Below are 13,116 nucleotides of genomic sequence, written 5' to 3'. Positions count from 1 at the left end.
GTGATTCTTCTAAATTGTACTGGTTCAAGCGTGTCACATCCAGCCCACTGTACCCACGGTCTAATGGGTTAGTTGAGAACAGTGTCAAAACAGTGAAACTACCGGTTAGGAAAGCTCTGGACTCAAAGACAGATCCATAACTAGCTTTGTTAAACTACAGGGCTACTCCACTAAAACATGGTCTGTCTCCTGCAGAGCTGTTGGTCAACAGGAAATTCAAACTAGGTTGACAGTACTCCTAGAAACAGAGAAGGATGACAAGGTCATTGTCACGAACCTCGCCGAGGATGGTGCCTCTTCCTGTTCGGGCGGTGCTCGACGGTCGTCGTCGCCGGCCTATTAGCTGCCATCGATTCCCTTTCCGTTTGTTTTGGGTTATTGGTTAATTGGGTACACCTGTTTTGTATTAGGATTTGTTTGTAGGGTATTTAAGGGCACTAGGCCCGCTGGGTATTTGTGCGGGCTTGTTTTTGTTACTCTGTGTTTTGTTGGTGTGATTTATTATTGTATTTATTCTCCGGACTGTTTAGTCCTGTAGTTGTTTTGGACTAGCAACGTATTTACGCCCTGTGTGTTGGCGTGACTGTTTTTGTTGCGCTGGGGAATAAATCTGAGGAAAACGACTGAACCTGCTCTCTGCGCCTGATTCCACCCACCACACCTAGTAGATCGTAACAGAAGCCCGCACCCCTTGAAATGGAGTCAGCAGGAGCAGCGACCACTCCTCTCCCCACTATGGAGGAGCGCGTTCATCACCATACAGCTGTCCTCCATCGGATTGGTACCGCGATGGACCAGATGATGGAGAGGATGGAACGATGGGAGAGGAGTGGTCTCCCGACATCTACCCCAGCTCCCCCACTCCCGACACCACCTACTCCACCTACATCGTCCTCTGGGTCCGGCGCACTACGTCTCTCCCCCCCGAGGGAGTACGATGGAGCGGCTGCTGGGTGCCAGGGATTTTTGCTCCAGCTGGAGCTCTACCTGGCTACCGTGCGTCCGGCTCCCTCGGGTGAGGAGAGTGTGAGCCTCCTCGTCTCCTGTTTAACGGGCAGGGCCCTGGACTGGGCTAACGCAGTATGGAACAGTCCAGACTCAGCTCGGGACAACTACCTGGAGTTCACCCGCCGTTTCCGAGCAGTGTTCGATCATCCACCAGAGGGTAAAGCGGCGGGTGAGCGACTGTTCCACCTCAGACAGGAGACGAGGAGCGCGCAGGACTTCGCGTTGGAGTTTAGGACCCTAGCTGCTGGTGCTGGGTGGAATGACAGGGCCCTGATGGACCATTACCGGTGTAGTCTCCGGGAGGACGTCCGCCGGGAGCTGGCTTGCAGGGACACAACTCTCTCCCTGGATGAACTAATAGACATGTCTATTCGATTGGACAACCTGCTAGCTGCCCGCGGGCGTTCAGAAGGGGTCCTGTTAATTCCACCGTCCAGCTCTCCCACTCCCACTCCGATGGAGTTGGGAGGAGCTGCATCTAGGGGGATCAGAGGGGGCTCCTCCTGCTCCTATTGTGGACGGAGAGGACACACTTCGGACCGGTGTTGGAGGAGTCCCTCTGGGAGTCGAGATGGTCGGCAGAGCGCTCCTCGGCCACCCCAGGTGAGTAAGCACCAAACTCACCCAGAGCTCCCTGTTGGTCACATGTTTTTGTTAGTTTTTTTCCCTGCATTTTTCCCCTCTCTTCAGCATAAGGCGCTAGTCGATTCAGGCGCAGCTGTGAGTTTTATGGATCGTGGACTCGCCCGTAAATTGGGTATTCCGTTAGTGCAGATAGACCCACCTGTCCCCGTGCACTCCTTAGATAGCCGACCGCTAGGGTCAGGGCTGGTCAGGGAGGCCACGATTCCGCTGGACATGGTAACGCAGGGGAATCATAGGGAGAGGATCAGTTTCTACCTTATTGATTCACCTGGGTTTCCGGTGGTGTTGGGGGTTCCCTGGCTGGCTATTCACAATCCCCTTATTTCCTGGAAACAGGGGGCTCTTAAGGGGTGGTCAGACGAGTGTTCAGAGAGGTGTTTAGGAGTTTCCATCGGTGCCACGACGGTGGAGAGTCCAGACCAGGTTTCCACCGTGCGCATTCCCCCCGAATATGCCGATTTGGCTATCGCTTTTAGTAAGAGGAAAGCGACCAAATTACCACCCCATCGACGGTGGGATTGCGTGATAAACCTCCTGGAGAACGCTGCACTTCCCCGGAGTCATGTGTACCCACTGTCACAGGAGGAGACGCTGGCTATGGAAACATATGTCACGGAAGCTCTGAGACAGGGGTACATTCGGCCCTCCATGTCACCCGTCTCCTCGAGTTTCTTTTTTGTGAGGAAAAAGGAGGGAGGTCTGCGTCCGTGCATTGATTATCGAGGTCTCAATTCGATCACAGTGGGTTTTAGTTATCCGCTACCTCTCATCGCTACGGCGGTGGAATCATTCCACGGAGCGCGTTTCTTCACAAAACTGGACCTCAGGAGCGCGTATAATCTGGTGCGTATTCGGGGAGGAGACGAGTGGAAAACAGCGTTTAGTACCACATCAGGCCACTATGAGTACCTCGTCATGCCGTATGGGTTGAAAAATGCTCCAGCCGTCTTTCAATCCTTTGTAGATGAGATTCTCAGGGACTTGCACGGGCAGGGTGTGGTAGTCTATATTGATGACATCTTGATTTATTCTGCCACACGCGCCGCGCATGTTTCCCTGGTGCGCAAGGTTCTTGGGCGACTGCTGGAGCATGACCTATACGTCAAGGCTGAGAAATGTGTGTTTTCCAAACCAGCCGTTTCCTTCTTGGGTTATCGCATTTCCAGCTCGGGGATGATGATGGAGTGTGACCGCGTTAACGCCGTGCGTAATTGGCCGACTCCGACCACGGTAAAGGAGGTGCAGCGGTTTTTAGGGTTTGCCAATTACTACCGGAGGTTTATCCGGGGTTTTGGCCAAGTAGCGGCGCCCATTACCTCACTGCTGAAGGGAGGGCCGGTGCGTTTGCGGTGGTCAGCAGAGGCTGATGGAGCCTTCAACCAGTTGAAGGCACTGTTCACTGGGGCTCCCGTGTTGGCGCATCCGGACCCTTCGTTAGCATTCATAGTGGAGGTGGATGCGTCCGAGGCTGGGGTTGGAGCCGTGCTGTCTCAGCGCTCGGGTACGCCACCGAAGCTCCGTCCCTGCGCTTTCTTTTCTAAGAAGCTGGGTCCGGCAGAGCGGAACTATGATGTGGGGGACCGGGAGTTACTAGCTATGGTAAAGGCCCTGAAGGTGTGGAGACACTGGCTAGAGGGGGCTAAACACCCTTTTCTCATCTGGACTGATCACCGTAATCTGGAGTATATTCGTGCAGCGAGGAGACTGAATCCGCGCCAGGCTAGGTGGGCCATGTTCTTTACACGTTTTAGATTTACGATCTCTTACAGACCAGGTTCCCTCAACACTAAGGCCGACGCGCTGTCCCGTCTCTATGACACCGAGGACCGGTCTATCGAACCCACTCCCATCCTTCCTGCTTCTCGGCTGGTGGCCCCAGTGGTATGGGAGGTGGACGCGGACATCGAGCGGGCGTTGAGGGTTGAACCTGCGCCTGCACAGTGTCCGACGGGCAGAAGTTACGTACCGCTTGGTGTTCGTGATAAGTTGATTCGGTGGGCTCACACACTACCGTCTGCGGGTCATCCGGGGATCGATAGGACAGTGCGGGGTCTTAGAGGGAAATACTGGTGGCCCACCTTAGCTAGGGATGTGAGGCTCTATGTCTCTTCCTGTTCGGTATGCGCCCAGAGTAAGGCTCCTAGGCACCTTCCTAGAGGGAAGTTACAGCCCCTCCCGATTCCACAACGGCCATGGTCCCATCTCTCGGTAGATTTCCTTACTGATCTTCCCCCTTCTCAGGGGAACACTACCGTTCTGGTCGTTGTGGATCGGTTCTCTAAGTCCTGCCGTCTCCTTCCATTGCCTGGTCTCCCTACGGCCCTACAGACTGCAGAGGCTCTTTTTACCCACGTCTTCCGGCACTATGGGGTCCCAGAGGATATCGTCTCCGATCGGGGTCCCCAGTTCACATCTCGGGTTTGGAAGGCGTTTATGGAGCGTCTGGGGATCTCGGTCAGCCTTACCTCTGGTTATCACCCCGAAAGTAATGGGCAGGTGGAGAGAGTAAACCAGGAAGTGGGCAGGTTTCTGAGGTCGTATTGCCAGGACCGGCCAGGAGAATGGGCAAGGTACGTCCCATGGGCAGAGTTAGCCCAGAATTCTCTTCGGCATTCGTCCACGAATATGTCGCCATTCGAATGTGTACTGGGTTACCAGCCGGTCCTGGCTCCGTGGCATCAGAGTCAGACCGAGGCTCCTGCGGTGGAGGAGTGGGTACAGCGCTCTAGAGAGACCTGGCGGGCAGTCCAGGATTCTCTCAGGCAGGCCAGTGAACGGCAGAAGAGAGACGCTGACCGCCACCGCAGTGAGGCCCCGGTGTTCGCACCAGGGGACAGGGTCTGGCTCTCGACCCGAAACCTGTCCCTCCGCCTGCCCTGCCGGAAGCTGGGGCCGCAGTGTGTGGGGCCATTTAAAGTCCTGAGGAGGATAAACGAGGTGTGTTATAGATTGCAACTTCCCTCTTATTATCGTATTAACCCCTCGTTTCATGTGTCTCTCCTCAGGCCGGTGGTAGCTGGTCCCCTACAAGACGGTGAGGTACCGGAGGTCCCTCCACCCCCTCTGGACATCGAGGGGTCCCCGGCGTACACAGTACGAGCTATTCTGGACTCGAGACGCCGGGTGAGGGGCCTGCAGTACCTCGTGGACTGGGAGGGGTACGGTCCGGAGGAGAGGTGCTGGGTACCGGGGAGGGACATTTTAGATCCTTCCCTCTTGAGGGATTTCCATCGCCTCCACCCGGATCGCCCTGCGCCTCGTCCTCCGGGTCGTCCTCGAGGCCGGGGTCGGCGCGCTGCGGGAGCCGCGCGTCAGGGGGGGGGTACTGTCACGAACCTCGCCGAGGATGGTGCCTCTTCCTGTTCGGGCGGTGCTCGACGGTCGTCGTCGCCGGCCTATTAGCTGCCATCGATTCCCTTTCCGTTTGTTTTGGGTTATTGGTTAATTGGGTACACCTGTTTTGTATTAGGATTTGTTTGTAGGGTATTTAAGGGCACTAGGCCCGCTGGGTATTTGTGCGGGCTTGTTTTTGTTACTCTGTGTTTTGTTGGTGTGATTTATTATTGTATTTATTCTCCGGACTGTTTAGTCCTGTAGTTGTTTTGGACTAGCAACGTATTTACGCCCTGTGTGTTGGCGTGACTGTTTTTGTTGCGCTGGGGAATAAATCTGAGGAAAACGACTGAACCTGCTCTCTGCGCCTGATTCCACCCACCACACCTAGTAGATCGTAACAGTCATTGTTAACAAACAGAGAGAAAAGAGTGAACAGAAAGGAACTATGAAAACAGGTCCAAGGCACTCAGTCCAAATGATAGAGGGAAAATGCATGATGGTAAAACGTGGAGCCAAGTGACCACTTGAGGGACGTGCAGCCCCCGCACAGGAGTTTAAAACCTCTTGAGGCTAGTATTTTGATGTTTGGATGAAAAACGTGCCCAAAGTAAACTGCCTATTTATCAGGCCCAGAAGCTAGAATATGCATATAATTGGCAGATTAGGATAGAAAACACTCTAAAGTTTCCAAAACTTTAAAAATATTGTCTGAGTATAACAGAACTGATATTGCATGCGAAAACCTGAGGAAAATCCATCCAGGAAGTGCTGTTTTTCTGAAACCCCTCTTTTCCATTGCAAGCCTATCCTCCATTTAAAGCGATATCAACCAGATTCCTTTCCCTATGGCTTCCACAAGGTGTGAAGAGTCTTTAGACATAGTTTCAGGCTTTTATTCTGAAAAATGAGCGAGAATGATCACATCGTGTCAGTGGATAGCTAGAAGTCCTCAGATTTCTGCATGCGCGTGCCACTGGAGCGAGACCCTTTCTTTCTCTCTTCTATTGAAAAGGATACCGTCCGGTTGAAATATTATAGATTATTTATTGTAAAAACAACCTGAGGATTGATTATGTTTGACATGTTTCCACGAACTTTACGGATACTATTTGGAATTTTCGTCTGCCCGTCGTGACCGCACGAGCCTGTGGATTACTAAACAAAATGTGCCAACCAAATGGAGGTTTTTGGATATAAAGAGAATCTTTATCGAACACATTTTTTTTTTGTATAACTGGGAGTCTCGTGAGTGCAAACATACGAAGATCATCAAAGGTAAGCGATTAATTTTATTGCTTTTCTGACTTTCGTGACCAATCTACTTTGCTGCTAGCTGTTTGAAATGTTTTGTCTGCTGAGAGCTGTCCTCACATAATCACATGGTTTGCTTTCACCGTAAAGCCTTTTTGAAATCTGACACGCCAGGTGTATTAACAACAAGCTAAACTGTGTTTTGGTATATTGCACTTGTGATTTCATGAAAATTAAATATTTTTAGTAATTTAATTTGAATTTAGCGCTCTGCAATTCACCGGATGTTGACGAAAATGATCCCGCTAAAGGGATTGGTGCGCCAAGAGGTTTTTAAGACCGGGAGATTCCAGCTCAATGCACTATACTTGTGCGGCTCCGGTTAACTTGAACAAAGAAGAGCTTATGTTGTAAAGAACAATTGTTTTCTTTAGTATTTCTTAGACAAGAAGATGCAACACTTCCCCAACACTGGCCACCCACTGCCCTACTACTCTCCTGAACACTCCATATTTAACACCTGGATAACCACTCTCTAACAGCCTCCTGTAGCTTTCTGTCTGTTCACCTCCCCATACAAACATCTACAAACACCGCCTATAGCTACGCTACCATTTCCTCCCAGCCAAAACCAGTATGAAGTCCAAAGTAAATGTTAGTGTCATACTACCCATGAGCAACTAACAAAAAAAACAATACTAACTTTCCTGCAGTCAAATGACCAAACCGCCCTATAGTGCCCTCAGGTGTGGAATGTTATTCATATTTTTCCTAATTTCAAAATTAATAAAACCTTTTTTTTTAACGTAGAAAAAATGGTGTTTCTATGTCAAACAGTTTTGTTATATTTCAGTCTTCTGTGATGTATATGAAGTGTATTGTTGGGACGCAAACTCAAAATTGAATACATTTCAACTCTATATCTGACATGGTACTGACATGGTCTTATGTTTTTAAGGCTATAATTATGTGTGTGTGAGGTTGTATACAGTGCATTCGGAAAGTATTCTTCCCTTTCTCCACATTTTGTTACGTTACAGCTTTATTCTAAAATGGATTAAATAAAACATTTTCCTCATCAATCTACACACAATACCCCATAATGACAAAGCAAAAAACTGAAATAGCTTATTCACATAAGTATTCAGACCCTTTGCTATGAGACTCAAAATGTAGCACAGATGCATCTTGTTTCTATTGATCATCCTTGAGATGTTTCTATAACTTGATTGGAGTCTACCTGTGCTAAATTCAATTGATTGGACATGATTCGGAAAGGAACACACCTGTCTACATAAAGTCCCACATTTGACAATGTCAGAGCAAAAATCAAGCCATGAGGTTGAAGGAATTGTCCGTAGAGCTCCGAGACAGGACTTTGTCGAGGCACAGATCTGGGGAAGGGTACCAGCAAAAATTCTGCAGCATTGAAGGTCCCCAAGAACACAGTAGCCTATATTATTCTTATATTCTTATATAAACAAGATTCTCTGGTCTGATGAAACCAAGATTGAACTCTTTGGCCTGAATGCCAAGAGTCACGTCTGGAGGAAACCTGGCACCATTCCTACAGTGAAGAATGGTGTGGGGATGTTTTTCAGCGGCAGGGACTGGGAGACTAGCCAGGACCGAGGGAAAGATAAATGGAGGAAAATACAGAGAAATCTTTGATGAACAACGACCCTAAGCACACAGCCAAGACAACGCAAGAGTGGCTTCGGGACAAGTCTCTGAATAATCTTGAGTGGCCCAGCAAGAGCCTGGGCTTGAACCCGATCAAACATCTCTGGACAGACCTGAAAATATCTGTGCAGCGACACTCCCCATCCAACCTGACAGAGCTTGAGAGGATCTGCAGAAAACAATACAGATGTGCCAAGCTTGTAGTTTCATACCCAAGAAGACCCGAGGCTGTGATCGCTGCCAAAGGTGCTTCAACAAAGTACTGAGTATAAGGTCTGAATACTTATGTACATTTGATATTTACGTTTTTATTGCAAAACAATTTACAAACCTGTTTTTGCTTGGTCATTATGGACTATTGTTCGTAGATTGATGAGGATAAAAAACAATTTAATACATTTTAGAATAAGGTTTTAACGTAACGAAATTTGGAAAAAGCTAAGGGGTCTGAATGCTTCCTTGAATACCTTGAAGTAGTTGTTCCCCTTGCTCTGCAAGGGCCGTGGCTTTTGTGGAATGATGGGTAATGATGCTTTGTGGGAGGCAGTAGTTGATGTGTGCAGAGGGTCCCTGGTTCGAGGCCAGGTAGGGGCGAGGAGAGGGATGGAAGCTATACTGTTACATTTAAGACTACCAAGAAACACTCTATGTGACCCTGATTTAGCCTGCAGTAAAAGGTTAAATGGAAAGTATAAACAGAAGTAAAGAGATCTAAAAGTTGTTTGAGATAGATCTAAACTATCTTTCTTACGTTTCACAGAAGTCTGTGCAGAGAACTGTGAGTGGAGCTTCCGCATAGTCGGCTATCTGTCTGTCTGTGTGTCTGTCACCGTGTCTTGCAGAATTTCTCACAACAGTGTAACGCAGATGTACAGGTTCTCAGATTCTAACAGTCAGCTCATGACAGAACCTACTGTATAACACAGGAAGCCAGTATTCTATTCTAACACACACACACACACACACACACACACACACACACACACACACACACACACACACACACACACACACACACACACACACACACACACACACACACACACACACACACACACCCTGTGACATCAGCTGCTGGGGAATGGAGGGTATGGCAGGAATTTCCTTCCATCCCTTTATTAACCAGTCTGACCAGTAGGTATTCCTCTCTGCAGCTATCTCATTGCATGCTTTCTTAATGCATAGCGTTAATACTGTGGTAGCTACTATATTATTACCAAGGAGACACAAGGTTAACAATGTTTAGGACCTCAAGACCCAACAAAACAAGTGTCTAAAAACCTGCAACCATCTGCATTATCTGCTACCTGGCCTTTAAAAGTACCAGAGAGCCCACTCTGCCACTCTGGATATTTGATCAGTTTGAAGAGTATATTGTGCCAAACAATATGTCTAAAAATAAGCAATATCCAAAAGGGTAGTTTTGAGATATTCATATTTTTTACTGTTGAATAAATGTATGTGAAAATGTGTATTTCAGAATCTAGACATAGTCCATATTTGAGAGAACATTATAAGGAGTATAATGCCACCAAGATGTTGTCTGTGGAATGTACTGTTCACAGATCATAAGGTCTTATAGGAGACATGTACAGGTCTAAAAAGGGCCTAAAATTGCCACTTTCATCATGATTTTCTCAATAAGTATTTGTTATACAAATGTAAAAAGCACTTGAAACATCCTTCCTCCAAATGAAGTAACTATGTGAGAATTGCCAGAACAATCAGAGATACCCAAAATATTTTCAGACTATGCTGGCATGGAATCACCTTGTAGTGAAAAGGAGAGTTAAACCCAGTGTTCGAGTAGCAGTTCCAGTCTGAACTCCCAGAGACCAGATGACCGACCGACCGACCGACCGACCGACCAACCGGAGGATTTACAGTAAGGCCTGTTGAACCACCCAGACTTTCATCAGATGAACACTCCCCTCACCCACTTGTTCACAGTCCAATTTTAGATTATAGGCAACCCCCTCTGAGGCTGATCAATGGGGAAAACTGGAAGAGAGGGATAGAGGGAGGGAGGGAAGGAGAAAGAGAGTGAAGGGGGGGTGGCATATGACAGGACAAGCATTCAAAGGGGGGGGGGGGGCAGCAGATAAACACAGAGGAAGAAAAATAAATACAATGAATAGAAGGAAAGGACAGACGAACATAGAGAGAACGGGGGTAAGAAGACTGGCAGATGAGAAGAGAGGGAGGACGGTAGAAAGCAAAATACAGAGAAAGTGTGGCACAGAAGGGAGAGACTCATACATAATTACTGCTTTAAGCCACACCCACACACAACACACACACACACATTTTCTGTGAACCTGTGTGCTGCCAAGGGGAGTATTTCTACAGTTCAGCATGCATTCCCCTTCCCTCTGCACTGCTCATCTAATCTGGATGGGACCACATTCCTCGTTGGCACCCTTTCATTCTATTACTTTCATTTTCTCTCTGCGCTAAACAGAGAGAAAAAAGACATACACTCTGTCCCACATACCCGTGCTCAAACGCAGCATTGGCTTAACATCACACGACTACACTTGGTTAAACTGAGAAGCATTGACAGTGTTATCACCTCGGGCTGGGGGAAGGAAGGAGAACGCTTTTAGAAAAGGAAAGCACAGCACAATGAGCAGTACACCATGCTCACATCTACACAGCACCGTAGGGCCTGTCATTTCACAAAGGTTAAATACTCCTCTTTTAGTACAGTAGACTACAGTAGCTAATGAACAGAAACTAATAGTAGGAGAGAGGGGAGATAAGAGATAGCAATATTAAAAGAGGAGATTGTGATATTGAGAGTGAGAAAGGGATCAAGTTGACCTTTAGCGTGTTCGATCTTCACCCCGACACAGGCCTCCTCATCAGTGTTCTTGGAATGGAAACAGCTGGGCTTGCCTTTCTTTTCTGCAATGACAAGTCCAAATGTTACCAAATGCTAATATATCAAGTTTACTGTAACATACTGTAAGACACACCAAGACCCGAACATTCACCCAACATGGAAAGAACAGGGGCAAGAGGAACCAGCCTGAAGTAGTTTATAGAGCTCAATGATTTATTGAATAAGAGAGAGAGAGAGAGAGAGAGAGAGAGAGAGAGAGAGAGAGAGAGAGAGAGAGAGAGAGAGAGGATCCAATTCTGGAATCTCTTGTGTAGCTTTTGCAGGATTCTGAACAGCTGCTATATGCATATTTTGAGCAATTCTGATCCTCTGGTTCACACGAGGGGAGAGTTATTATTTTATTTGTTTGGAAATAAAGTAATATTCCATCCCTCAGAGATTTCATTCTAATTAGTTAGAATGTGATATGTAGGGCATCCTCACTAGGGAGAGCTAAGACACTCACCAGAGCCATTTCATATGCACATAAAACATTAAAGAGGAAACAGCCATGCTATTAATACCATGATAGGCCCACACACATGCAGTGCATTCGGAAAGTATTCAGACCCTTGGACTTTTTCCACATTTTGTTACGTTACAGCCTTGTTCTAAAATGGATTAAATAAATACAAATCCACATCAATCTACACCATAAAACCCCATAATGACAAAGGGAAAACAGGTTTTTATTAAAAACTGAAATAGCTTATTTACATAAGTATTCAGACCCTTTGCTATGAGACTCAAAATTGAGCTCAGGTGCATCCTGTTTCCATTGATCATACTTGAGATGTTTCTACAACTTGATTGGAGTCTACCTGTGCTAAATTCAATTGATCGGACATGATTTGGAAAGGCACACACCTGTCTATATTAAAAAGTCCCACAGTTGGCAGTGCATGTCAGAGCAAAAGATAGGATTGTGTCGAGGCACACATCTGGGGAAGGGTACCAAAACATTTCTGCACCATTGAATGTCCCCAATTACACAGTGGCCTCTTTCATTCTTAAATGGAAGAAGTTTGGAACCACCCGGCCAAACTGAGGAATCGGGGGAGAAGGGTCTTGGTCAGCGAGGTGAGCAAGAACCCGATAGTCACTCTGACAGAGCTCCAGAGTTCCTCTTTGGAGATGAGAGAACTTTCCAGAAGGATAACCATCTCTGCAGCACTCCACCGATCAGGCCTTTATGGTAGAGTGGCCAGACGGAAGCCACTCCTCAATAAAAGGCACATGAAATCCCGCTGGGAGTTTGTCAAAACTCTCAGACCATGAGAAAAAATATTTAATCAATCAAAAATATTGAATACATTTTAGAATAAGGAGTAACGTAAAAAGTCAAGGGGTCTGAATACTTTCTGAAGGCACTGTATACACACACACACGCAAAATGTTCCGATCTTTCTTAAATTTCAACACAAACAGCAGCCACATTCTAACGTTTGCCATTACGACAGTAACAGTCAGGATGCTGAAGTCCAATACTAACATCAACCAGACATTCTTGATGTTACAGTACAGATGAAACTGCCAAAGTGAAAGTGAAAGTGAGTATTTAGGGGAATAGAGTACATGCTTACTGTGGGGCCATGGAGGGGGGTGTGTGTGTGGTGTGAGGAGTATGATATCCGGCTGCAGGGATTAAAGAGGGCTTTCTACACCCACCATCTGGACTCCTGATGCCAGGCTTTCCAGCTGTTCACACACACACACACACACACACACACACACACACACACACACACACACACACACACACACACACACACACACACACACACACACACACACACACACACACACACACACAGTAGGGTGCAGCGCACACACTTTAGTATAGATTGCAGAAAGCGTGTTTCCTATCCAAGGCAGTGAGCAGTACAGTAGCAGTACATACAGTACATGCAGTTGAAGTCGGAAGTCATTAAAACTCGTTTTTCAACCACTCCACAAAATTCTTGTTGACAAACTATAGTTTTGGCAAGTCTGTTAGGACATCTACTTTGTGCATGACACAAGTAATTTTTCCAACAATTGTTTACAGACAGATTATTTCACTGTATCACAATTCCAGTGAGTCGAAAGTTTACATACACTAAGTTGACTGTGCCTTTAAACAGCTTGGAAAATTTCAGTCAATTGGAGGTGTACCTGTGGATGTATTTCAAGGCCTACCTTCAAACTCAGTGCCTCTTTGCTTGACATCATGGGAAAATCAAAAGAAATCAGCCAAGACCTCAGAAAAAAAATTGTAGACCCCCACAAGTCTGGTTCATCCTTGGGAGCAATTTCCAAACGCCTGAAGA

The 13,116-nt window shown here is 47.1% G+C and overlaps 1 protein-coding gene across 9 annotated transcripts in view; it reads right to left on the bottom strand.

Annotated features, from left to right (window-relative positions):
* Positions 1 to 13,116, bottom strand: part of LOC139407268 (FYVE, RhoGEF and PH domain containing 4a) — a 108,231-nt gene that overhangs the window by 39,713 nt on the left and 55,402 nt on the right. For 8 of the 9 annotated variants that reach the window (XM_071150903.1, XM_071150937.1, XM_071150921.1 and 5 more), the window contains exon 2: positions 10,747 to 10,830. The exons of the other annotated variant lie outside the window; for it this stretch is intronic. In XM_071150903.1, the coding sequence (XP_071007004.1) occupies positions 10,747 to 10,830 (84 nt within the window). The remainder of the gene's footprint in view (positions 1 to 10,746; positions 10,831 to 13,116) is intronic. 9 annotated transcript variants of the gene reach the window in all.

The sequence above is a fragment of the Oncorhynchus clarkii genome, chromosome 1 (genome assembly GCF_045791955.1).
Source record: "Oncorhynchus clarkii lewisi isolate Uvic-CL-2024 chromosome 1, UVic_Ocla_1.0, whole genome shotgun sequence".
In the NCBI taxonomy this organism is placed as follows: Eukaryota; Metazoa; Chordata; class Actinopteri; order Salmoniformes; family Salmonidae; genus Oncorhynchus; species Oncorhynchus clarkii.
The sequence above is the reverse complement of the archived record's forward strand: the minus strand, read 5'-3'. Positions and strand labels throughout refer to the sequence as shown.